This window comes from Caretta caretta, chromosome 13 (assembly GCF_965140235.1).
Source record: "Caretta caretta isolate rCarCar2 chromosome 13, rCarCar1.hap1, whole genome shotgun sequence".
Lineage (NCBI taxonomy): Eukaryota > Metazoa > Chordata > Testudines > Cheloniidae > Caretta > Caretta caretta.
The window spans coordinates 10544570-10572448 of NC_134218.1; the positions used below are offsets into that span (position 1 = coordinate 10544570).

General features: G+C 44.0%; 1 protein-coding gene across 5 annotated transcripts in view; it reads right to left on the reverse strand.

Annotated features, from left to right (window-relative positions):
- Positions 1-27879, reverse strand: part of PHACTR3 (phosphatase and actin regulator 3) — a 167129-nt gene that overhangs the window by 18757 nt on the left and 120493 nt on the right. For all 5 annotated transcript variants that reach the window (XM_048820209.2, XM_048820212.2, XM_048820208.2 and 2 more), the window contains one exon: positions 27111-27264. In XM_048820209.2, coding sequence (XP_048676166.2) covers positions 27111-27264 — 154 coding nt within the window. The remainder of the gene's footprint in view (positions 1-27110; positions 27265-27879) is intronic.

Consider the following 27879-nt stretch of genomic DNA (forward strand, 5'->3'; position numbering starts at 1 on the left):
ATCAACAATGATACATCCTGAAAAAACATAGCCTTGCTAGAAATAAAGCCTCTCTATGCAGGGTGGTTTCCTGGTTACGGATACGACAGAGCAGTCCACTAGCTTTACTAGTCCCCGGTGAATAAAATTCATGTCCTGCTCACAGCTTCCTGCTGTCTGAACCAAGCGAGTGTCTTATGCAGCTTCACCTCCCCTTTCAGTAGTGCTGCCTCGGGCTTGAGTCTTCAAATCATATGATCAGTGCCAGAGCGATTTTATCTTGCATACCCAATGAGACTTCCCCAAGAGATGCTGCTAATATCTGCAGAGAATCTCAGGTAATTGAACACCCACACACAAGCATTTATAGTTCCTGCAGTTGCTAGCTTTCAAACAATAATCCAGCCAGCAGAGATATAAAAGGGTTTCTACTGATTCCTGGCAATATTAAGGATCCTCGCTTCCTGCCTGAAATAGATGTTACACAGTAGGAGTCTGGAGGTTCCAAAGACAATGTGATTGACAGCAACGGGCTAACCCGGAGACTCACAGGTACCATGAGAGTGATCCTAGTATCACTGTAAATAAAGAGCAGAATTCTAAAATGATCTTATAACATTGCACTGTGTCAAATACAAAAGAGAACAGATGCTAAAATGATGAATTAACATCTCTGACGCTAGGTTTCCCTCCAGCATTTGTCACCTGATCAAATTCACTACAGAAATCAGTTTCTTGGATTTGCCTGGCAGCATCAGGATTCAAGCACAAAATGAACCCTGGCCACCTTCATGAATGCACCTCCTTTCCTTTTTGTTTATTAATCCCCCTAAAACCAATGACAGGGCCAAATCTACTCTCAGTATCACTGGTATAAATGTGGAGCAACTCCACTGAGCTCGGTATAGCTACTCCTGATTTACACCAATGTAAATGGTAGCAAGATATGGCCCCCTGAGCTTTAGTACAACCCCTGTACCCAGCTCCAGCCATTCTTCCTTCTACCACCTGCCTGTCTCCCCCAAGGATTTTTTGTGGGTGTCTGGATTTCTCCTTAGACTTAGTGGAGCATGTTCTATACCTCAGCCTAATTCTACTGAAGTGAATGGAGCTATGCAGAAATGCACCACTTGTGAATGTGGCCACATGTTTTTAATTCATATTGTCCCTCCTCGCCTCCCTCCCCCGCATCCCATCACAGTATATCTCAGCACTGATACAATTCCCTGAGGATGTTTTGTTTCAAAGCGATTAATATGCTCTTCACAATCCAGATCAGGGAAGAGTGACTTACTCTGTGAGTTTATCCGTAAATCAAAGGGCCACCAGACCTGCTGTTCAAATACCTCTCTATCAAACCATTTTTAATTACACCACGTCCATGTGATGTTTATAGATTCTCCTAGGAACTGTACATTAGATTCTGAAGGACCTTTAAACTAGAGGATTAAAAAAATCTAACCAAGAATATCAAAGCAATTAAAGCAGTGTTCTGAGTGCTTATGAATATTGATGCTTTGTATATTTGTGTGTTATGGTAATCCCTGATGTTTTAAAATCCACCCTCCATTTTTCTGCACCCACAAATAAAACCTGTAACTCTCTCACCGAAAAAAAATTTGTTGGTGAAAGAGTCAAGTCTCCATTGACAATCAGACAATTGAAACCAGTTTTCTTCAAAACACGAGTGCCTAAAGTCACTAGCACATGATGCAGGACCAGATTTTCACAGCTGTGTGCACACATACCATAGCGGCATATGTAATTACAGAAACTGCACATGGTAAATATACATGGACATAACCAGAGAGGCAGCTAACAAGCCCTTTATACAGTATTGACAACCTCAAATATTCAGTCAGGCCCTCTCCCCCCACACACACACAAAAAATCATGAAATTGGCTTAAAAATGTGTCTTTTAAAAATATTTGTATTTGCCTTCTTGATTTTGAGCCCTTAGGATGCACTTGGACCAAATTCGCAAGCTTTTCTCCACAGCCATGAGTGCTACAAACTCACTTGTTCTTAAAACAAAAGGTGAAAGTCTCACAAAATGACATGATTCCAGAAGCTGGGGCCTTAAGAAAAAAACCATATATCCAGACCCTTATAATAACATTGTGAGAGATGTTAACATTATTGATGTATGAGTACCCTGGTGTAATTCCATGCAACAGTTATATGTACTGCTCAGGTGGGTTATGTATCTTTATTTGTCCTCCATCACTGTGGTATGTGAGCACTTTCATGGTTTCTGACCATACAGTGGAATGTAAAGGCCTCTTTCACTACAGCTGCACTCACACACATATGGGAGAAGCACAATCAGCCAGCAAAGGTTAACGGGTCCAGCTGCTTCCCTCCCTTCCCTCTGATTGGAAAGAAGAGAAGGCAGCTGCGGGTAGCCCAGTCAGGGAGAACAGGGCATCTTTGTATCTCCAAATATAGAAGCCCTCTTCAGAAAGGTGGAGTGATTGGAGAGAGAAAGGCTTTCCTAGCTGAGAGGTTTTTCAAAGGGCTGAACTGCTTCCTGGTGCGTGTTGTAGGCTGCTCTGGAGAAAGTCTGTATCTGTGAGTACTAGGACTTAGTCCCTTTTCTCTTTACTGAAATGTTTCACTAGGTCTTCTGCAGGAGGGGACTTTTCTGCTTTGAAACACAAAGTTGGGGGTGAGCAGACAACTTCCTGGCTCGGCATATGTCCCGGGCCTCCTGCACAGCACTTGGCCATTCCCAGTGCCAAGAAACTGCAGTAGCTTTCTCAGTAGTGAGGACTACATTCACCTCAGCTGTGTAAGTACAGCCTGCCCTGTCCCAGGGGGACCCCCAGAAGTTTCCCCTAGGTACTCTGTAGGCCCCTACCAAATCAGCTAATCTTTCAGCCATGCTGGCCATGCCCCTAACCCAGCCAGCAGCACCCTATTTCCCCAAAGGAGGGGTTGCAGCTATCTTTCACCACTGCGGCCTCCCCTTGGCAAGAGTGCCCCTGCCTGAGGCCTTCTGCCTTGTTTCACCTTAGTGGGACTAAGAGTAAACAAGGCACAACTGTGGCTCTGAACTCCAGGCACCTCCACTGTCAGTGACTTGGCGTGGTGTGCAGAGAGCTGAGGATGCGCCTTGGTCAGAGCAGTGTGTTTCTATTTTAATGGTGTATTTTAGCTGTCTGTAGGGTTGCCAACCATCCAGGATTGTCCTGGAGTCACTAGGAATTAAAGATTAATCTTGAATTAAAGATTGTCATGTGATGAAATCTCCAGGAATTTGTCCAACCAAAGTTGGCAACCCTAGATCTGTGTTTTGAACCTGTTAACATCTCTGCTGGGGAGAATTCCACTTCAGCCTCTGTAAGCAGGGAGCTATCCCTTCCCTACTTGGTAGTCCATGCTGAGAACTCAATGGCACTCTCTGGATTTTCCCCTCAGCCTTTTAAAAAACAAACAAACAAACAAAAAAAACCTTCCCATTTTCCCTGAGCTCTGTGAACCTCCCCGAAAAGAGATCAGCTCAAGCCTCAGGATGGCAGCATTACTGCCTTAGACTCTCCTCTCTGTGCAAGGTAATCAAGTGTAACTTGGCAAGAGAAATGACTTCTCTTGGGGATTTGGGTTTTTTTTTTCACCCACTCTTAGAGGGAGCAGATCGTGGAGCAGGTGCTGTCAAAGATGAGGATTTGTTGCAGGAAACAGTAAAATCCTCTGTGTGCTTTAACATCTCCAGCAGTTTAAAGGCTAAAAGCAGATTTCAGGCCACAGCTGGGGAGCCCTTGCTTTGTAATTTTGGAGGACAAGATGGATGGCAACTAAGTCGAAGCCTACAAAGAGGGCTGAAACTGAGCAGCTAGTGGACTCAGCCAGACTAACTGTACTGTCTCTGCAAGCTCTCCCTGAAAGGGTAAAAAGCCATATTTTAAGAGCTCAATTGATTTGTAAAGGATGGAAGAACTACTGTCCTTGTTGATACAATTTTTCACATTGATTAGTTAAGTTTAGACACCTACCTATTTCTGGCCACCAGAATGAGCATCCAATCTGGGCCCATCATATACTGTAAATGTACTGAAATCTTAGTGTCAGTATTTTGAATTATGCAGGGACTGACGCCTCTCTTTGCTCTAGGTACCGTACATAGCAAGCAATTTCTGATGTACAGTTAGCTTTCATGAAAGCTGTCATAAACTTGCAGGCAAGTAACCTCTATTGAGCTTCATCCTCAGCTGGTGTAAAGTGGTGTAGTCTCATTGAAGTGCTTATGGTGATTCACACCAGCTGAGGATCTAGCTCAGAGAGTCAAATTCTTTCCTGACATTCACCAATGAGCATCTCAAGGGCTGTCACCAGTGTGAGTGAGGCAGCATTCAGCCCATGTACTTTATTTTAGCAAAATGCAGCTACCATATGAAACACTGAGCAGAATGTGCAAGGCTCTAGTGGTATTTCCTTGTAAATCACACGTGAACACCATAGCAAATCTGGCTGGGCATCTGTAGGTAATTAACTCCCATTTAATAAAGACCAAATAATCTGATCCAAAATGCAAGCACTTCATGTTATTCTTTCACCCCCCATTATGAGAAAACTATGATTTTTTCCAAAGCTCAGAATAGGTTATAAAACTCACTTTGCCCCGTGCCAGGTTAATGTGAACCATCAAAACCCAGATGTTCTTCTATTTACCAAAATCCAATTTTAATGCTGAGGGCCACATTTTCATAAAAACGAAGCAAAATTGCACTAGCCAACAGTAAGTTAATTGCATAAGCAAATGTTTGTGCCCGCCCGTGGCCAAGTCCTTTGCTTACTCTCAGACGTATTTCCACTGAAGCCAGTGGGGCTGTGCATGTGAGTAAGGGGACCCTGATTGGTGCCAAACGTGTCATTACAAATTGGCCTGCACAACGGCCCACTCTGCATGGGCCAATGCGCACGAGCACTGTGCAATTGTGTAATTCAGGTGCTAAATAGAGATGGTGAGACTTCCCAGCTGAAATTCTTTTCACTGAAAAATGCAGACTTGCAACATTTTATGAATTTGTGTTGATTTCACCAAATTGTTTTGGTTGGCGATAGGAGCCTTAAAAACTCAAAAAGGGGGAAAAAATTCACATTTTCAAAACAAAATGTTTTTGATATTTTTAATTCAAAACAACTTTGTCTTGAAATTTACTTCAGTTTTATTTTTTTAATTAGAAATTCAAATGAAACAAATGTTTAGTTTGACCCAAAAGAATTTTTTTCCACTGTTCATTTAGTTGAAAAAATGTTTTCTTTTCTTTGAGCAGCCAGCGAACTAAACAAATCAGTCAATCATACAGCTCTTGTGCTAAGTTATGAGAATTTGGAGGTGGCTCTGAGCTGTTCTCCCCTTAATGTGCACATGTGAATCCTGTGAGGTTCCTAGGAGCCCCTTGCTGACAGTGAGAGGGAAACACTTATTCTCTCTTGTCTGCTCTGTTTCTCTTGATGTGTTGATGGCATCAGCCATGCAAGACCAGGCTGCCTATGCAGACAATTACCATAGCTCCTACTGGCTCGGCCAGTGAGAGCTGACCTGGTAGAGCTGTCTCTGCTTTTTACAACGAGATTCCCAGTTTGAGTCCCAGCTAAGGTAATGTGCAGGAGTCACAGGACAAACACACATGTACAATCACTGGATCCAGCTTGGAGGGGAAATCACTAATTGACTGTCTCCTCTAGTGCCAGGTCACATGTTGGTCGGTTCGGCAGAACACACGTAAGTGCATGTGTGTCTCAATCAATAGGTCAATACTTACTTCACACACACCGATTGTCTCTTCACATTTCAGGGAATTAACCTGAGGACTAGTTCTCTATCAAAGTGAATGACCTTGTGCTGCTACAGATCAATCAGACAGAGTGATAAACATCCAGAGCACTCCAGGGATTTGCTGGTTATTTTGAATCTACTTTCAGGCAGGAGTTATGAGAGACTGGAGTCAGCGTGTTTCAGACCTGGGCAGAAATTGGCTTGTGCACTTTCCTTTGTGCTCCCTCAATGGAGTTCTTCACAGGATCTGCACCATCCATCTGCAGGATATGTATCCTGGCTAGGATCTTTGGACACTTGATTATGACATGATCTGGGGCATAGCAGCTGCATGCGCAGAAGGCATGTTAAAGTGTGGGCCAGATCCTCATCTGGCATAAATAGGCAGAGCTCAGTTGAAACCAATGGTGCGACAGTGATTTACACCAGCTGAAGAGCTGGCCTTCTGTTCCTAAGTCACTGTAGCAAATGGAGCTGTTGAAAGCTGCTGCTGCAGGTGTTGGAGACGGGCAGAGCCAGAACACAGAGCCTGGCAGCCCCCCACATTTTTGGTTTTGCAAAGTTTGGTGTAAAAACATCAGCTGTTCCATGTCATCTGATTTCTCACCTGCACTCTGAGTTTGTTTTTGCAACATTTCAGTTGAGAAATTTGCATGATATAGCCAGATTTTTCCTAGAAACGGATTGATGTCTGGTTTTTACTGAATTGTGGAGAATACAATTTTGAATCTTCCCCTCCCCCCGTTTCTTACAAATATGCCCCTGTAGCTGGGAATCTGAAAGAAAGAGACATTTGCACAGCTGTGGGTGGGTGGGGGGGTGCATGTGCAAATGTCATCCAGGAGTAGGAGCTAGAGTTTAAGGGAAGCTAGCAAAGTTGGGATAGCCTTTGCAGGAAACACATTGGGCATCATGACACCCATGTCAGCTGTTTCACCAGGGTAGGTCTTCCTCACCTGCATGAGGCAAACAGGAAATCGGTATTTCTTAAGTACAAGGATCTAACAATAATTGCTCTTGCAAGAATTTTCTGAAGATTTTAAAAGTTACCCTAATATCTTCCATAAAGACCATGGAGCCAAATTCTGCATTCATTTTACACCAATGTAAACTGAGAGTGAACGCCACTGATTTCATTACACTTACTCTAGATTGACAAGGAGAGATGACTCTGGCTTTGCATGAGCAACCTGTGTCAAACAATCATGTATTTTTTGGTGGTGTGATAAGTGTTGTAAAGTGGATTTCTCAGTGGGGTTAAGAGGGGCTCATTTGGGTGTGTCCATGATTCCACCCTTGTGTAAAATTCTTATTTTGTGCTAGGGGAAAAAAACCTGTGTGCTAGAATGTATAAAAAGTGAAGTGTGAGTTCAGTATGTCAACATAAAGCAGAAGAGGGCTGTTGCTCCTGTGAGACATGTGCCAACGCTGAACATCAGAAGGAAATGCCTGAATCTTAAATGGGCATCTCTATTATCAGAACATCAAGCACAACTCAACAAGGAGTTTATTTTCATCCTTTCTATTAGTAGCTGTAAAGAGGGTGCATGCCAGGCCTTTGAGTCATCCATGTATTTCACTGCGACAGGCGCTGAAGTACTGTTTTCAATGTATAATTATGGGTAGTGGTAAATGTTTGGTGGGAGTTGCTTGCCTGTTAGTAGAAGCTTGTATGCAAAATTAGAAGGTGGGCACCAAAGACATGAGCTTGTTTTTCCTTGGGTAATCTAGGAGCATGTATAAAGTGGTGTGTGGGTAACATATCTTGTTATTGAAAAAGCTAGACGAGCAACTACTGCTGTTCTGTGACAACACAGTAGGCTAAAGAGCAGAAGGAAGAGGGTGAATGTTACTGTATGTTCTGCCATGTCGCCTTAGTCATCTAACAGTTGTGACTGCAGATTGAATTAACTGGGCTATATTTTTAAAGCACATGACATACTGAGGCTATGTGGTGGGTGTGGATCCTGGCAGAAACATGAAACATGTAAGTCAGGGTATTTGGAAAGAGAAGATTTTAAATGTGGCCACTGCTAGTCTATTTGCTTGTCAAACAGAGTAAGTTATGCAAACGGCTTAAAAGCATGGGCGTGGTTGGGGGAGGAGGGCGTTGCTGCCTCAAACTGCAAGCCTCCAGCAGGTGTGGAATTTGCCCCCACCCCACATGTGGCCCCACTGGCCTGACTGATGCTGCCCCTCAAATATAGAAGTCACGCTATGCCTATGCTTAAAAGTGGCACTTGAATAACAGTCCATGTGTAACAAAATTAGTAAAGGGACTAGAAAAACTGCACAGGCAGATTAAATGCATTTTGATTTTGAAAAAATTGGGGGGGGGGGGGGGGAGGGGTTGTTTTTTAAAGTATGCAACTGTTCATGCAAAACCTGAGCCTAAATTGCACTTGTAGTGCAATTTAGACATGTGTGCACAGATAACCCTAATTAGTCACTGGATGTGCGATTTCTGATTGGTGTTGCAATCATGGTGACCATGGGCCAGAACCTCAGCCTAGGGTCGCTCTTTTTTGTGCTGATCCAGCAGTGTACCAGAACTTCTCATTGCCCTAATGAGAGAACTCTAGAGACACCAATCTTATACCACCGACTGTACCCCAGTTCCACATGGGGGACATTCCCTAGGGGGGTTCTGCCATGAATGCATCGTGCTACAATGATCCTGAGATGGAGGAGCCATAGCCAGTGAGTTGTTACACTATCCTAAACTAGAATAACATTATGGCCTAGCACCAGGATAAGGGGAGCCAGGAAAGTAGCTCAGAGCCACCTTTGCCTCCCCAGCTGCAGCTGTGCTGAAGATGAGGTTGGTGTAACTGAGCCATAAGCCCTACATGCCTAACTCAAAAAAAAAAAAAATCGAGCCTTTGGCTACTTTACTAAATAAAAGAATTTTCAAAATACGTCATGCTAACAGCACTATGCAACTCTTACATAATGTAGGGCTGTAACACACGGTAGGTTTCAAACTGTACATTATGACATGGCCCATGATACAGTATACCTACTATTTCCAGAGCGAAGGAGCCATTCTGGTGTTACCAATCTATATCTCATAAATCCAATCCATCAAACCCTTATACAAATGCCATATGACTAACCTAAATTACAGATCTTTTTGTCCAATTTAGGACACCATCCCAAATTCTGTCCTGACTCCCCAAGGCTGTAAATCAGTGTGGTGTTTGGCCCAATGTATGTGTTTGATTATGTGCCCATCCCACTCCCCCCACTGCTGAGTTACAGTTCACCGCCACTATGATCCCAATCACATAGAAGCACCACAGGATGGTGCTCAGATACTACAGATGAGTGCAGAATAAAAACCCTAGCTAGATATCTGCCATCCACACACTGCAACCCATCCTCCCTGAATGACTGACAGAGTCCTTAGGCTGGTCTGTTGTTGCACAGTATTATATAAAGATCTCCTGTGTGGGGGCTGAAATACACAGTCAGAGCACCACTGTCTAATTAGGTGGGAGGATTCAGATGGAGAATGCTACAAGCTAATCACTGTTTTCTCCCATGTGAAAACCCTAGAGTACTTGACCATTGAGATCAGAAGTTCCCTAGATCTGTCAGAAGGGAAGGCTGCTCAGAGCAGCTGAGCAACAGCTCTCTCTCTACCTCTGCACTCCAAGGCCCCAATCCAAAGCCCGTGGAAGTCTTCCCATTGACTTGGTTGGGCTTGGCTCATGCCTCCACATGTGTAGTCCCCCAAATGTTCAGTCTTTGCCAGCCTCGGGAAGAGAGAATCCAAAGTGCCCTGCGTGGCGCAATAACATTCTGCAACTAGGATGCCGAGGCAGCTGTGACCTGATTTGTCTGATCCAGTCTTGCTCTCATCCCTATTGTTGTGCAGTTAGTGGGATATTTTCATCTGCAAAGCAGAAGCATGAAGCAGTACTAAGGAGGGCTGTGTATAGCATCCGTGGGTAAGAGTTTCCAGAAAGGGAGTGACTGACTCATCTGAATTTTAACCACTCTGAGTATTTTTTTTTTCTGACTAGCCATAGATTCCTCTTGGAGCTTGTACTGGGATGATGCTCCTCTTTAAACCTAGAGGCTAATAATGTCTTTTTACTTTAGCAAACCTGAGTTTGGCACTTTGTAGCCACATAATTGCTAGTTTGCCATCATGAAAAGGAAACAGTTTGCATGATTTTTAGGGCAAAAAGTCCTTGCTGGCACCAATGGCCTGGTGTTAAGAGGTTCTGAGCACTGAATTCAATGAAGGTTGCAGGATCTCCCCAATATCAGGCCCAGTTTTCAAAGGCCCCTAGGTTATGACTATGCTTTAATTGTTAATTGTGTTTTAATGATTACATGTTGGCTAACATGACTATAAATTCCGGTATAGTCAATATAAACATCTGTTTCAGGACACACATCTCTGCTCCCAGCCTAGGCTTAAACACAACTAGCAAATAATGTTTGTTCAATCTGGAATTTACAGTCATGTTAATTCACGTATTAAACCACAACTGAACAAACATTCAACTACAGACACAGGTTGAACCCCCAGCGAACATTGAAGGCATTCAGCACCTCCTAGCACGAGGCCCAGGATTTTCATTAAAACGTCTGATCAGCCTGTGGGAAGAAAGTGAACCAGTGAACGACTTAAGATAGCACCATGCTGAGCTCTGTACAGTACACGCATATCAGGAGCTCCTCTCTGAGTCTGTCCTCCGCTTGCAGGCGGACAAAAGAGGGCAACTTGCTTAGCCATGAAATGCTAGTCCTCGCTTTGAAGCTGCGGGAAAAACTGGAAGCCCAGCATGCCCAAGAAGAGGAGAACGAACAAATGTTTCAGACCAGTTACCAGCATGTCTAAAATGTAAGCAGGTTGGTGCTTCTGAGCAAACAAACGCCTGCGATGGAAATCCCAGGGATTAATTCTTACTGCAGAATATGTTGGATTTTAACATAGAGACATCTGTCACTGAAACAGCAGGAAAAACAACCGAGAGAAAAACCATTAAACACACCAGGCAATGTGCACAGTAATGAGTGAGAAAGCAAAAAGCATAACATAGAATCTGTTCCCAAACAGGAGGGAATTGGAGGGTACAGAGAGGGGAGCAAACTCCATTTGTTTCTCCGTTTCTCTCTCCTTGGTATTTAACGAGCTTTCAAATGCTCTGGCCAATGTGCTCTACATCCCTTGGAGGCCTCTGCCTCTAGAGTGCAGCAGACTGCTAGGAGCAGCCTCTCTGTTAACCACTTTGGAAACTCTGCTCCTTGGGTTCAAATCCAGCACACGTAGCATGAGCAGAGTGGTAGCAAGTGGCTGCAGTGGTTGGGCTTTCCAGCAAAGCCACATAGGGTTATCTTGCAATTAGGCAAGAGGGATTCTGAATGTATTTGTGGGTTACTGACTGTCAATGTCTCTTTAAGGGCCTAGGCCACAGAAGGGCCTTCTAGGTTTAATGAGCTGTATAAGGGTGAATTTTGCCTGTGTAAACAGGCTGTGGAATTGATTCCTCATTCACGGAGAAAACTCAGCAGCCACTGTCCTGGCTTGCATGAACACTAAAGTCTGTTCAAATTCAGCTAGGATGCACGGCTAGCACTACGGCTAGTTTTGAGATCCTGAAATTCTGCACACTTAACCCACAAACAGTGGTCCAGGTGCCCCGGAGTGAGATTTGGGATACAGCAAGAAACCACGGCTTGATTGGTCAGTTGAAGAAGATGCTGAGAAGCACTGCTCACCAAGCTGAGTTAACAAGCATCTGCAAAAATCTCCTTCCCCTGCTCTTTTCAATTAATGCAAAAATCTTTGAGGATGACCATTCTTTTCACTGATGCAAAATGCTGAGAATTTCCCTGCGTGATGCAAGCTCTCAAGAGAAGTATTGTCTTCCCCCAATGAGTTGAACTATTTATAAAGGGAGCCCTTGGCAATCTGCAAAGCCTTTGAAGTTTTAGAAGCATCTCTGTAATTATAGCCAGTGAGACGTTACAGCACTGGTGGCTTGAAGGAACAGCCAACCTATGGTCTCTACACAAATGATCCAGCTAACCCAGCCATCTCAAATCCTAGGTGGAGACAGCATGTGCCTATACACTGCATGCTGGCTGGGGTGTCCGTTTCTCTGCCAAATACAAACTTTCTCAGTCAGAAGTAAGTCTATGAAAACATGTTATTATGTTTTTGTATAATCCCTAAAGCAAAGCACGAAACGAGACGTGATCCCTAAAACTGCAGACACTTCTGGAACAAATAGCCCCACTTCCTGCCATACGTACAATCACACATTGGTTAGAACTGCAAAGATCTTTCTGGGCGAATTCTCCTTTGTAACCAAAACCCTCCCAGGCCTCTCCCTTCATCCACCCACACAGCATTCCCAAAGGATGGGGGTATCCCTGCTTGCAGATTGCTCTTGCCACCCAGCTGGTGACATGCTTACGCTGCACTGCTTTCTCCTTCTCTCACAGACACGGTTTTCCTCCTGGGCAATGCTAGCTCACTGCTCAATTAGTATCAGCAGGATGCAAAGCAGACCTGAGCCATCCACTCCACCCCATGCCCCCAGATAACAGGTTCTGACAGTGCATTGTGGCTCTCTTTAAAAGTGGCACAGCACTCCAATCTGTTATGTGGCCTGCGCTTAGAAAGACCTGTCTCTCTTAATGTAACACTCGCTTATTACGGTGTATTTGGAGTACACCCTGCCATCAGCGTGTGTGTGGGACTCTGCATAGAGCTCCCTAAGGAGTTCCACAGAGAACTCAAGGTTGTGACGTGGCCAGAATTCAAGATTCTGCCACCCTGACTCCTGTTTAGTACTGTTGTACTCAGATAGTTCCATTAAGTAAATGAGACTGTTACTCACCACATGATGTACCACCCAGCGTATCAGAATTTAGATCATTATGACTAGGTCCCCTCTAAATGGATCTGAATTTAAATGTGAGCTATTCACCCCGTGCTGTTCAGTACACATCATCTCTTGGATCTACATTTTTGGGCCAGAGTCTGAGCTCAGTTATGGTGGTGTAAGTCTAAAATATAGCAGGTAAAAGAATGGAATTTCTGTCTTGTGGGGCATTCCAGTCTTTTGGAAACTTGGTTTCACCCTGAGTCAGGTTGAAAAGTTGAAACCTCGAATTTTCACAGCACAGATGTACCAAAATATTTTGTTTGACCTTATCTGAACGCTCAGTTTTGACTGAATCACCTTGACTCATTGTCAATATGGATCATTTCAATAAGGTTGAAATGTTTCATTTTCTAATGTCCTGTCAAAAACTTTGGTGAACTTGATACGTTCTCAGGAAATGTTTCAATGTCGTTGAATCAATATTTTCTGATGGAGAACTGTTCCAGCAGAAAAGTCTTGACCAGCACTAGTCTGGAGTAACTGGGCCTCATTGTTATCTCCCCTCTACATTACTTGGGCAGTGTATAGCATACATAAATGTAATTTACACTCCCTTTAAGATCACTTTGACACTAGGGGCCCTTGATGCTATGGCTGCACAATGAGAATTCAGCCACTGACTTCAATGGTGGTGTTCTAGATTTATAGCTATGATCAGAATCTGACCTTTATATTTTCAACATAGGGAGAGACTTTCTTGAAAACCTGTTTGTAACCTTTGTGCTCTTTCAAAATAAATCAGCCTTACTGCCCCTTCTGTTACCATATGAGGCTGTAAAAGTACTTTGCTTAAAACCTCCATTGCTTTAGCTAGAATCCAGCTTTGTTCTTAGTTGTCTGTCCTGTTTTAAAGCTCTTGCAATTGTGACAAACCCAGGTCTTACAACTGAGACAGGACAAACCGTTTAATGCTTGTTCCCCAACACCAGCCTGACAAACTGTCAAATGTATTTTGTTATAGGTCATATGTCTCACCACAGGAATACCACGTGGGAGCTTAACTGAACCTTTGCAAAGCAACGTGTCCTCCTTCATGTCACTTTCATCAAAAAGAATAACTGTCCCTTTAGCTAGGCTCTGTGCCTTCTGAATAATTGACAGCTGCACTGATATCTTTGAGATTGGCTCAAAGATCAACATCCAGGAAAAGTCCTTGGCCCTTTTAGGATCCAAGGGGTTCCAAATGGAGAAGTATGCATGCTGAAGAATATCTACTGTGCTCAGAAACTCCATGTGTACCAGAATGCCCTTTGGTTCACCTGGTCCATTGCCTTTCCAGGAAAGGTCAGGGGGCGGCATAATCTCAGGTGGTGTAAATTGGCATGGCTCCACTGAAGTCAGTGGGGCTATGCTGACTAGTGCCAGCTGAGGATCTGGCCACATGTGTTTGGTATGCAAAGATATAGCCTATAATACAACTGCCTGATTGGACCAAATGTGTTTCAGTTTCATCAGTATTCAGGCCCGCTCCTATGACACACAAAACCAAACCCCACAGAAGAGCTAAGCAGAGCAGTGAAAGCCTGACTAACCCCAACCACCTCACCACCCCCGGTAGTTCCTCAGCAAAGCTAGAAAAAGCAATGCTATGTCATTTCTTTAAAGCACATCCTCCCGTGATCTGTCACTCCATCAAGCAGCTGCAAGTTTAAGCCCCATGCTAGTCCCAGTGCTGCAGATGTGGCCTCTCGGGGGTATGTTCCTTTCACACACATACAGGGCTAGGCTGTGATCAGCCCATGCATAAGTGTGCATGTGCTTGGTGAGTGGGAACACACCCAGAGCCTCTCCCGCAACACACCTTATGTGGCTGACAGTAGGGCAGAGCACAAGAGCAGCCCATCAATGGGGATATCCGCTCCTCCTCCTAACAGTGAACAAATTGCCAGAATGGGGGTTGGGAAGAACAGAGGCTACAGCCCTTCCCTTACCCTACTCCGTCTGCTCCCACCCAGTCTGTGGAGAGGGGCTGGTGCACTGTGGGCATCAATTTGCTCTATCTATTAGGATGTGACCCCCATCCCCACCCCACTCTGGGTACAGGAGCAGCCATGAGTAAAATGTGGTGCAGTGAAGCTAAGCAATGTGCTTAAGGTCTCATTAGTAAAAATGAGACTGGAAGCCAGGAGTCCTGGCCTCCAGACTCATAGACGTTAAGGCCAGAGGGGACCATCATGATCACCTGCACATTGCAGGCCACAGAACCTCACCCACCTAGTCCAGTTCTAATCAAGAGTACACTAAAAACCCTGGGTACATTAATCACACTCTACATTATATTCTTTGGATTAGAAACAGGCTGCCAACACTTTTTTAAAGTGCAGTTAACTAAATGGTGGGTAAAAAATGTCATTTTTCCTTGCAATGGTATGGGGTGTTTCACTTTAATATTTTTTTTCAGAAAGAGGATAATTCTTCTCTTCCTTTAATGGCTGTTATTTTGAAGAAGTCTGGCCACTTTATATGATATACAGGAGCATTCTTATTCGAGAGAGATCCTGTCTGATATAAGGCATTTACAGGTTGCTAATGGATTAGCCTTTTCTCTTTGCAACACACTGCTGGCTATTTATACAGAGTAGGTTTTTTCTCGGTACATGACTGCTGTAAAACAAAATATTAACCATTCTAAAATTTCATTTTTTTTTTAAATTAATAAAACCATACCAAGCAAACCCAGGGCAGCTCAAGATCTGTTAGCTCTTACAGAGAATGGTTTCTAGACTGAGTCACTAGATTGTCTTTTACAGTTTGCATCTTGGCAGAATGATTTTCTTCATTTTCTTTAAGGACAAAAGCAAATCTCACCTCTTTGCAGCATATCAGTTGAGCTAGAACGGATGGACCTCATTGCAATGCAATTTAAGACTCAGATTTTACCAGCATGCTGATTTTGCAAGCTGACATGTTTTCTGGTTGCCTGGATACAGTCGGCTGAAAAGCTGGATTTTTGCATGGAGTATTGGCTCCAGCCTCAGAAGGCAATGACTCTTTCTCCTCTGGGCAATTCCATCATACAGCCTGACTATAACTGTCTTTTGAAAAATTAAACCATCCTGGAGTCCTTTTAATATGGCACAATTTACACTAAACCACCTACTTGCTGTTTAATACAAGTGCTTCCCTGTCAGATTTCAACATTACAGTTCACTTGGTATTTTTTTTTTCATTTCACTAAATAAATCCTTCACCGTGTATTTATAAATCCAGGGATTCCTTTTGACCTCTTGATACATAATCTGCATCAGCAAACATACCTCCCAAGAGACACCAAACCTAACTTCTACCTAGCACCAAGGGGTCAAGAGAGAGGTCACTGAAAGGTGAACAATCAATAGAAAATAGCTGTGCCCTGTATTTGACCTAAGCTGCTTTTAAGTAAAGAAAACAAGAAGGCACGATTATACCCAATACAATTTGCCAGGGTGGAAAAGGGAATGGAATAAAGCAGATTTAGCTAGAACTATATCAATGATTTGCAAGCCCGTACAAACATTTATTAAATATTGTTCTATTTAAAGCAAGAAGTGCCTTGTATTTTTTTTCTGTTCGTTTTTCTCTCCAAATTCTTTTTCCTAAATAGTTATTTTCTCCTTTCATTCCCCAGCATCCCTAAGGTAACTTCCGTATAGTAGAAACTGTGCTTTTTTGCATTGACTCAGTTTTGCAGCAGGGAAGCCAGAGCCTTGGGGAAATAAGATTCTGTCTTTGAGTCTGCATGAAATGCAATGGTAGAGTCATGATCTGTGTTGCGGAAGGAGGAGGTTGTACTACTTACAGTATTTATTGATGGCTACCAGTCCTACCAGCTCAGGCTGGGATCTAATCGGATCTCATGAGATGAACAGTTAGTCTTGGCCAATTCTTAGAGAGGAGAACACCAAGGAAACACCATATTTCTGCAGCCAAAAGGGTGGGTGATTCACTCCATGATATCTTGCCCGGTAAATCAGTAATAACATACACCCACTGCGGGAGTAATACATAATTCATGGCTGCCTCTCACTGTATGGGGTACCACAGGTGTCTATACTGTATCTACATCTCAAAATTTCTACAGCTGCAGGCATGCTGTGGAAGCAGACTGGAGCCATATGCTCCAATAGGAAATTCACAAGGTTAGGCTCTCCCCATCTTTCACCCTTTCACATGGGTGCAGCCTATAAATGTACTGGTGTACGTGGAAGGAGGTTTGAGTTCAGGCTATCGGACGCTCCGCAGGCTGGCCTGAGCTGGTGATCCGCTCTTTTAGTGGAGCAATGGAGCAGACCCTCTGTGGAATCTGAGATCACAGTTCTCACCTAGAACTGCCAGTATGCTTCAAAATTAATTAATTAACATATGAAGTGTAGTCCATTAGGGACGCACGCATGCACTTCTGCTTGCAGATTACTAGCGTCTGGAGAGCCCAAAGCACAATTTATGTTCACAGGAGATCATCATTATACAGTCAGAGATGGTTTGGGTAATAGAATAGCATTCTGATTGAACTAAAGGGAGTAAGATCTGCTCCTCACAAACGGTTCTCTGCCTCTTAAAAAAGAGAGAAGCTGGTCCGTGTGTGTCATGTATACGTGGAGCCAGAAGAGCAACATACAGTATATTCTTTTCTAATTCATTTGTAGCTTCATCAGATCTGAGAGGAGCCACAAACTGGGGCCTAAGGTGACGTGTCAGTTACATAGCCATGAAACACAGTTGAGCCTTCTCTCTTTTGATCCAGAAGTATTTTTATCCCCATTTAACAGATGGGGGAATAGTGGCACAGAGTAGGCGACTTCCTCAAAGTCGCTCAGGAAGCCTATGTTGGAGCTGGAAAAGATCTCACCTGGCTTGAGTCCTAGGAAGTTAGGAATATCATGGGCTATTTTGCATCTACAACTATCTTATCTACATAACAAACTATGAGCAAATTAGGCACATCCAGGCATGTGCAATTTTCCATGGGCTCCTGGGCTTGTCTATAGAACTGCTGGTAAATCATTGAAATATGCAAAAGTGCATTTTGGATTCAGTTTATCAGGGTGAGAACCAACATCCCAGCCTTTGTGATCTGATTTATTTGCACAATCTCCGACGTGTTCACTTTCACTATAGGAATCTCCTAAGTTTCAGGGTTAACTTCGTAACTCTGTTTACTTATGTAAAGTTGTGCTCTTGGTATGGTGATTGTGTTCTATTAATTATAACACTAGAATACACTGGGCCATATTTACAAAGTAGCCGCTTGAATTATGCCTTCTCAAAATTGCTTGTGCACCTGTTTGCATGTGCAAATGGGTTCATGTGCTAATTCATTGGCCATACATTAAAATGCTGGTTTGAAAGTGTGCCTTGTCCCTCCTTTTACTGTACTAAATACAAGAGCTAAGGGAGTTTAGAGCTTGCAGAATTATGAGATTGACAGCCCTGGAGAACACACTTCCATTTATCCAGAGAAGCAGTACCAGTTTCAACACTACCCTCCCGTGTTCTAGTGAGACAGCCTCTGAGAACAAGCCAGTCTCCATGAACTTAGACATGCATGCAGCTTTCTTCCTGAAAGGGACTCTGGACACTGCTGGATGGAATCAGGGGTGCTGGAACAATTTGTAGAGTGGGGGTGCTGAGAGCCATTGAACCAACCTGTAAACCTTGTCTATGATGGAAACCACTTCAAGCCAGGGGGTGCGGCAGCCCCCACACCTATGGATGGAATATGCTACTGCCTGGTAGTCTACCACCATCGAGCAGAACACAGGTAGAACGTTAACATTTACAGGACACTTACATCTAAATCCTTCAGGTAGCTTTGAAAAATCTCAGTCCTAACTTCCCTCTCCTCATCTCCTTTTCAGGCTCAGTTCTCCATCATGAAAGAGCGACAGTAAAACATAAATAATAACAATAAAGGTTGACAGGTTTTAGAATAATACACGAATAATAAAGGTGGTGTATAAAGCACCAGCCTGCCAAAGCACTTGAGATACTGCACAAACCCTTAATAAAATATAGCAACCAACCAAAACATTGTGCAATAAATAAAGCAACCACAAATAAATATCTTCATTAGAAATGCCTGAGTCAGCGCGGAACAAGAAGAAGGGGAGCCTCTATTAATTTACGTGCGCTCCTACGGAGTTAAATTGCAGCCCTATAGATAGCTCTTGCTGCCTGGGTGAAAAGCATGAAATTGCACAGACACCCACGCTGCACTCTCTGACTGATTATTTTTAGCATCAGTGACACGCTTACCTGAAGATAACTTCTACCGAATAAGGACACCCTTTGTCCCATTGTACATAGATAAGGAGCTGTGACAGTAAATCTCAGTGTTTATGCCTCTCTCTTTCTCTCTCTCGAGAGCAAAGCTCAATGCTAAATGTTCCCAACAAAATCACAAACCACCTGAATACCTGTGTGGCTTGAAATCAGTGAAATTCTGTGCAGGCGGGGGTGGAGGGAATCCATCCACCCAGTTCTCTTTGCAGCGAGCCTGGGAATCGGATGAGGCTTCTCAAAAGGCTCACTAAAATCCATTTGAACCTGGGCCGATTTCCAAACGGAGTGCCCAGTTCAAGAAAGTATCCCAAGGATGCTTAAAGCACATGTTTAAAGCTAAGCATGTGGGTAAGTTCAGTCTGACATCAGAGCTGTAGTAACTCAGAACCTTGTCTGATTGAAACCAAAGAAAACAGTCACCTGAAGCCTTGATCAAACCCACGTAGCTACACACCTCCCAAATCAAATCTGATGCTTCTGCCAGGGAGAAGCTGGAACACTGATGCTGTGGCCCCACCTTCTCTGCTGTTTCACATTCAAGATGGGATGTAACTTTATAGACCCTGGAAGACTTTGAATGTTTTCCAAACAAACAAAAAGTTATCAGCCATGAAAATAGGCAAGTGGCAGTGTGGAGGTCTAATGTGATGGGGTTTCTCAATTCTCTCGCAGCATGGAGCATGATGCCCCAGGTACATGATAAAAACTTCTTGTATGCACACTGAGGGGAAAATGGAATCCATGTTTCCCAAAGTTTGTCTCCTCAAAAGATCTATGTCTTTGTGCCAGGCGGTGTTGTGGTTTCCTCTCTCAAGTGTCTCCTCAGGTGGTGTGTGCAGTTTTGGGAAAGCAATCACAGCCTTTGTTTGGTGGATTAGCACAATTTTCCAGGGAAATCTCCTCTGGCCCAATTCCATGATTTCATCCTAGCCCCTGTCACAATACAGTTAAGATCAGATAAATTAGGCACTGTGGGCTTGATTCTCAGTGTAAGCTACTGCTATTTTTACTGCCGATGGCATGGTGTAAGCATGAGGAGAATTTGGCCCTCTGTGCTTGCTCTTTGTCTTCAGACTCCAAGCTGTTGTTACTGGTTTGTCATCTTTTCACTATTGTGTAGTGCCATGAATGATACAGTGGTACAAACCAACCGGGGGCAAGGGTGAGCAGTTTGTGACAGCTGTCACCTCATGGCTGGATGAGGGATATTTTGTGCCACCCCACTCAGAGGCGCACTTCCAGGAACCACAGGACAGCCCTGGAACTACAAAGTTCCTGGCACCACACACAAATGCATAAGGAAAACTGCCTTCCAGAGTTTGCATTGATGAGAAATGCTCTCAGCATGCCGCAGTGTACCACCGCCAGAATTTCCAGATTGGGGCTGCTTAGTGCTAAGCACCCACATATGGAATTTTTGGGGCCAGTGAATATCCATGGCTGTCTGTTTTAATAAGTCCTTATATAGCCCTCAGCACCATACCAGCTGAGCTCCTGTTTCTGCACATCTCTACTGAATACTGCTTAATGCATCATGTCTACTTATGCAAACACCCGAGGAAGCAAAGCGGAACATGAAGTGAAAATTACAAGTATAATTTGTTCTAGGAATTCATGTTTTCATTGAGACATTAAGCAATAAAGGAGTGTTTCTGAGTGTGCCTGTACAAGGCGTACTATGGAAGTAACAGCCACCCTGGCAGTTCGGATATTAACTTTCAAAAGAGTCTCAATAATGTCCTAAATTAATTAAACAGCCTTTCTACGCATTGCTCTTTGTTCTAAAGATCATTTTGTTCCTCTGGGTTTCCGCTTAAATCCCTTATAGAATGAAGGAAGTCCGTCATACAGAGAGCAGTTATTGCAAATAATCATATTTGCAAATTTTTTTTAACCTCTTGACATAATGGGCTCAATTCATTTAATGCCACTGAGGTCTTATTATCTGCACTCAGAACACATAGTGAAGGCGAATAAGGAATGTCAGGAGCCTGGCTCATCAGAACCGCAGTGGTCTAGCGCACAATAGATTATTACCAGTGTCTATCATGGCCTGAAGCATCAGGGACAGATAAATTAGTAAGAGATGAATAGTACTGAATGAGACAATCTGGGGAAATATGGAATACTGCTATTTGGGGAGGGGCACATTTCCATAGCAACAAGTGGTTGACTTGTTTCAGTGATTCTCAAACTTTTGTACTGGTGACCCCTTTCACATCGCAAGCCTCCGAGTGCGACCCCCCACTTATAAATTAAAAACACTTTTTAATATATTTAACACCATTATAAATGCTGGAGGCAAAGTGGGGTTTGGGGTGAAGGCTGACAGCTCACGACTCCCCGTGTAATAATCTCACACACCCCTGAGGGGCCCAACCCCCAGTTTGAGAACCTCTGACTTATTTGATTAGAAATAGGGAGAAAGGAGAGAGATAAAATAAATCTAGTAAATAACACAAAGAAAGCAAGTGGTGGATTCTGCCCCCACTTACACTGATGTCAGACAGGAGCAACTTCACTGAAGTCAATGGATTTATACTGGAATAAGCAGAATCTGCTTAAGGAGTTTTCAGGATTCGGTACTGATGGGGAATGAGGAGGTCGCCTGATAAGTTGGAGTGAGGAAGGGGTGCTGTGGGTCTGGCTGTGTAACTATTTATCAGTGCAAAAGTTGAGCGTCCACTTTCTCTCCAGCTATTATATCTATCAGTTAGAATTGATCCAGAATCTTTAAATGTTGACATTTTTTTTGGTGAAGCAACGGGACCCGTTTTTCATGAAGAGTTTTCCCATTTTTTGACTAACTGTACAATAATGATTTCATTATGTTCATAAAATATTTAAGTATGGCTCTCCTTCCATCCGGCAGAACATTGTGTCATGTAAAACTAGTGATTTAAAGATAGGATGGAAGTGTAACCCACACACCGCTTGGGTGTGGTGTTCTGTCCCATCTAGTGGCACCGAGACCACTTAGAGAGAGAGATTAATGAGTTTGCTTTACAGCCTTAGCTAACAGCCAGTTGGCCTTTAGCTCATGCAGGAGAGGCTCATGCACCAAGCTCCATAGGTTCCAGGTTTGATCCCGCCTGCGACAACCGTGGTCTGTCGGTGTTACAGAAGGACTTCGCTAGCTACCCTAGAACTTCTTCAAATCCATGAGGATACAGCTGGTAAACAACAAATCTGGAACATGGCTGCCTGTCTACTGGCTAGTTTATCAAGATTCAGTCAGCTATTGAACAATGAGTCTCCCAGTTCTATCTCATCTCCTAGGCTATAGCTAGAGCTAGGAGTGTAGACATACTCACACTAGCTCTCATCATGCTAGAGTGCTAAAAATAACAGTGTAGCCGTGGTAACACAGGCAGCAGCAAGCGACCGCATGGCCAAGCCGGCCTGAATACAAACCTGCCTGGACCCCATGGTATGTACTGGGGGCAGCTAACCTGTGCCAATTGCCTGTGCTACTGTGGCTAAACTACTATTTTTAGTGCACTCGCTCAGTGAGAGCTAGCATAGGTATGTCTGTGTGTAAGCAGTGTCAGGATGAGCTCCACCCTGACATCTGGTGGTGAGGTGTGGCAAGTTGTGGAAAAGAACTTCAGAGGCTGATCTCATTTGCATAGGCACACCCACCCTGCCTAGAATGAGGCCATAGCTGCCTAAATGGTCACTTTGGCTGCTGTGGGATCCCCAGTGTCTCTGTTATTGGGGCAGGAAGAATAAATTGTTATTACCCTGATTATGGGAACTGTGCTTGGAACTGTATTTGGCCTTTTGTTATGATGGAGGGACTCACCATCAACTAAGTGGCACTCGCTAGGCAAGGGTCATGGGTTCAGAGAGGCTGGGGACAAGTATTAATACTTGGAGGCATGGGCCCCTTGGTGAGGGCCTTACATGCTAATTGCACTTCCTCCTCTCTCCACTGTGGAATATCAGAGCTAATTTTGATTCCATTAGGAGTCTAGTTACAGGCTGCTGAGCTCACTTTGGGCTAACAGTGTACCAGCACTGAGGCTCCCCTACTACAAGCTGAATTCACCAAAGAGCTGAACTGACTAAGAGCTGAAATCACTGAGCGTTGTGTTAAGTAGTGGGGGAGCCTGAAGATATATTGTGGAGCAGTTTGCGGGAGGGCTGGAGTGCCTTGTGGACAGGCTGGTGGAGCAGTTCATAGGACAGCAGGAGCTGCTGGTGGGACGTGGAGCAGTTCGTGGGACGGTGGGAGCTGCTTGTGGGCCGCGGAGCAGAGCTGAACGAAGGAGTTCGTGGGGCGGCTGGCGGAGTGGAGCGAAGGCCTATGGAGCTGTGGGGCGGTCAGCTTCAGATCATGTAAGGTGCCTCTTACCCCCGTCCCATCTCCACCCAGGTTGGGAGGTAAAAAGCTCCGCAGATAAACTTTCGAACTCTGGGGCTGCCCTGACCAGGGACAGAGACTTTTGGGTCATTGGACTTTTGGGACTTTGGGTGATTTGGGGTTGCTGGACTCAAGAACCAAAGGGAAAGGGGCATGCCCCAATTTGCTTGGGGTGGGTTTTTTTTTGCTCATGGGTTGTGTTATGAATCCTGTTGGTGGTGTTTCCCCAACATAATGCCACATTGTTTCTCTCTGTTATTAAAAGGCTTTTTGCTACACTCAGACTATGTGCTTGCGAGAGGGGAAGTATTGCCTCTTGGAGGCGCCCAGCGGGGGTGGTATATATTTGTCCCAGGTCACTGGGTGGGGGCTCGAGCCGGTTTGCATTGTGTTATTGGAATGGATCCCCTAGATACTGAACCCGGCCCTTGTTGCTGCCAACTCTGATGGGCAGAAGGGTTACATGTGCAAGCTGGGAATCACATCTCTAGACACAGCCTTAGCGTGTAGAGGACAGGTTTGTAATTGGATTGTACATTTGGATTCGTAGTTGAGTAAGTCCCACTCAGCATTTATCATCACAATGCTATCTTTGGAACAGTAGCTGCCGTGCGCTGAAATCCATCTACATGGTGGTCAGATCACACAGAGATTAGCAATTTCCACTGGAACCAGATGCTGGATCCTAAGATAAAGAGAGTTCCTTAAATCTGAGAACTCACTAGTGGGTTCCACATCTATAAACTGAGGGCTTAAATTCAGCCGGAGTTGTCCAGAGCAGAGGTCAGGTAAATATTTTCCAACCCTCTGTAGTTTTTATAGCATGGCGGGGAGGGGACAGATCAGGGAAATGTTCTATAAGAATTTAAGCCCTGTATAAGCTTCATTGATCACCATTGAGATTTTCAAAGCCAACTAAGGGATTTAGCCACACTCTCCCACTGAAATGGATTTAAGGTATTTGAAAATCTCAACTTGGGTTTGTACTGCATAGGCATCTCCACCACCTTAACTAAACTTACAAACTCCTGTCCAAGTATGCACTGAGTTTAGTGTAAAACATGGTATGGACTTTTGGGGAGAAGTCAGTTTTTTCTGTGGCTCTCCCCAAAGTGAGTCAGACATTCAGAGGGGATATCCCCAGGACACTACTTATTTCTGTATTTTCAAAATGGGCTTATCTTTGACATGTGCGCGGCTTTCATCGTGAAAATATCTTCCCATGATTTATCTGCTGGCCGAGCTTGTTTGCATCGTCATGCTCTATTCTGGTTGATGAACAAAGAGCAAGCTGTCCCAGTGCTCATATCTGCTCAGAAATTATGCAGGGGACTAGCTCCGATCTGTTTTGCATGGCAGGCTATTCTAGCAATCTCTGCACCTTCTGTTTCATGAGTGGCACTCGGCCTGCTGAGTTCTGGGAATAAGGAGGAGGTAAATGAAAGCATGTCTTCAATTACACTAAATGAGCATGCCCTTTCAGCCATCTGTAGACATTACCTACCAGATTAATAACTTACATCATAGACTGCTCCTCATCAGCTGTCTGTCTTCTTTATATCTGTACACCAAACCTTGCCCTCCACAACTTCCAGTCATGATCATGCATTATGCTCCTCTGGTAGGCATTTATGATGTAAGTCCTTATATTGACACTAAATTTCAGGCATAATTTCTTAACCTTATTTTCCTTTTCCACCACAAAGTGGCTAAATGGTACCCACAAAGAAAGGGGAATGGCCTGTAGCCATCCTATGTTGTGGTGAGATTCTGCTAGCTCTCACAAGCAAACTAGGGTTAGGCTGAGCTGGTAGTTAGACAGGAGACCTCCAAGGAGCACCCAACTGTTGCAGCAGGAAGAGATGTTGGAGATTCACTAGATGACACCCTTCACGCTTCGGTGAAGACTGTACAAATGTCCCAGGCTAGCATCGGGAGGCACTTTTCCAAGTGTTTCAGATGAGTTGTAAAATCAGGCTCCTGACCTCCTACTACAGATCACATCGTAATTTTGCAGAAGCCTATAAGACTGTTAAGCCCAGTAGCTTGGCCAAATTGCAAGTCAGGGACTTCTGCCTGCCTAAAATGCACCTACGCTTCCAATAGCTCAGGAAGGCAAATGGACATTTCACATGTGCAGGGCTTACAGGATCAGGCCCATATATTCTTCACTTTCTGTCCTAAGCTGTTGTCAGGACAGTTATATATGGTGGAACGTCCCCCATGATCCACTCCCAAAGATGGCTTCACATCTTGGCGCTAACGTGGTCAGGGCTTTGGAGCAGAGCCCAGAGCTGGAGCGCGGAGCTGCAGGTTTTTGCCTGGAGCTGGAGTGGAGCCGGAGCACAGCTCCAAAGCCCTGAACGTGGTGATTGTCAACCATCACATTGTTCACTCTACCTGCATGTTAAATCCATTGTCTGTGTTTCACTCTGTTTGTGCAGTGCCCAGTACAATATGGTCCCATTATCTGTTGGCTTCTAAGCGCTACCGTAATACAAATATTAAACAAAGATAATAAACAAAGACGAAGTAAAATGAATCCTCTCTATCCATTATCAGCATCCCGGGGTACTATGAAGCTTAACTAACATTTGTAAAGTACTTTGAGATATTTTATTCTTAATGTTCAAACACTGGTCTTTTTTTAGCTGAGATTGCCAGCAGAGGGGCCAAACATGATGGTGTGTTTTATGGTGTAGACACTGGTCCATTAGGAATTGCACTCTGATCTATCAACCTCATTCCCAACCCTCTAAAACAAAAGTTTATTAAAGGTACAGACTGAAGAGCTGGCCCAGTTCTTGCTTGAATAACAGCAACTGTTTCTTGAAAAAGCAAATTCCAATTATTAATATTTAAAAAGCCTCCAGCATGAACTCCTGTTCCGCTTTCACAGTTGGATTTCAACCATTTTGGCAGCCATTCAGAACAGCCTATTCTAGCGTGGGAGTGCACAGCACAGATTATTTAACAATCCAATTTGTCACAACTAAAACATTCAGGTTTGCAAATTATCTACATTTAGCTATTTTTTTTAAACCAATGCAATTTGAATCTAATGGTTTCTGTAAATCTTTGCTTACACTATCTAACTGCAGTACAAATTTCTCCTATACAGCTGAGCCCTCATGCCCTGCCTGGTTAAGTGTTTTTAAGCCATTTACTCAAAAAAAAAAAAAAAAAAAAAAAAAAAAACCAACAACAACAACAACAAAAAACCACAGGACTTTCCTACCCTTGCAATTAGCCCAGATTTCAGCCATCTGTGGAGCTGCACCTCTGCAAATCTCTAGCCCTGGCAAAGAAAGCCCTGCTGAAGCTGACCCTTACTTGAAACAGGGTCAGTTAACCCCCACCAGTGCACATTGCAGCTTTCACTGCCTATAATGGGGGTTTGCAGATACTTGCCTTTATCCTTGATTGCAGCCATCAGTGTATGGACAAAGCTGAAAAGTTTGGTGGTTAATCAAAAGATAGGAACTAGAACAATCAATTGACTTCAATGAGAGGTGCAAGCATAAATTCCAGGCCTGGGATCTAAATCACTGCACTGAGTTTTGCTTTTTATTTTAGGCTGGAATAGCCTGATTCAAGGAGGAGATCAAGTGACCAGCCCACAACACGAAGTGTGTGAGCTCAGAGATCAAAAGCAAAGCATGGCCCTGAAGCCAAGGCTGCTGTTGATGATGTCCTTTTCTGCATGACTCTCCATAGGAAATGGGCTAAGGGACAAGTGTATAGTGAGGTGAGGTACAGAAGAAACTTCACTATAAAGACTGTCTCCTTCCGTCTCTTAAACTGACTTACTTTGAGAGTTTCATTTCAATTTGCTGCCGGATTTCCTGTCGTTCCTCATCCGTCCTCCTTGGGAAAATGTTCCTGTCTTCCAGTTCCTGCTTGCTTGGCCTGTTCCGTAGCTTTACTGCCAGCAGCTCTTTCTTGCATTTTCTTGGCAAGGTACCTGGGACACGCATTGAAATGAAAAAATGTCAGAAGGAGAGCTTGGAGTTCCTGCCTATTTATTTATTTATTTATTTTTATTTATAAGATCAGAAATGGGCTAGGAAGGAGTGGGCACCGGAGGATCAAACCTAAGGTATGGCTGTGAAATCTGCACATGTATGGGACAGGCAGCTTTGTACTTATTAATAAAAGTGGTGCTAGGGCGGAGATTGCCCACACAGCTGTGGATAATGGCCCATTCGGAAATGCTTGAAATTATCATCTCATTTGTACTGTTGTAGACCAGGATAATGCTCTCAGAGAGCAATGACTCTTGGTAACTATCAGCTGAGGCAAGGTTCAAACCACTAATCTAGGAGTCAAAGGGGGTGCACATCAGCAGTCCTCTGAGCCATCTCATGTCCCAAAGCAAAGCTACATCCTGGAGCACTTTGTAGTAGGACTAGGCAGTTCAGGGGAATGGCTGGCATGGAGATCCTTTCCCCTCTGGGTTACCAGCTTAAATCCAGGCCGGTTGGTAGTTGCTGAAAGGTGTACTACAGATGGTCTCAACCCAGCGGTTAGCTGACAGAGTATAACAAACAATAGCACTCATTGGCACCCTTGTGAACAG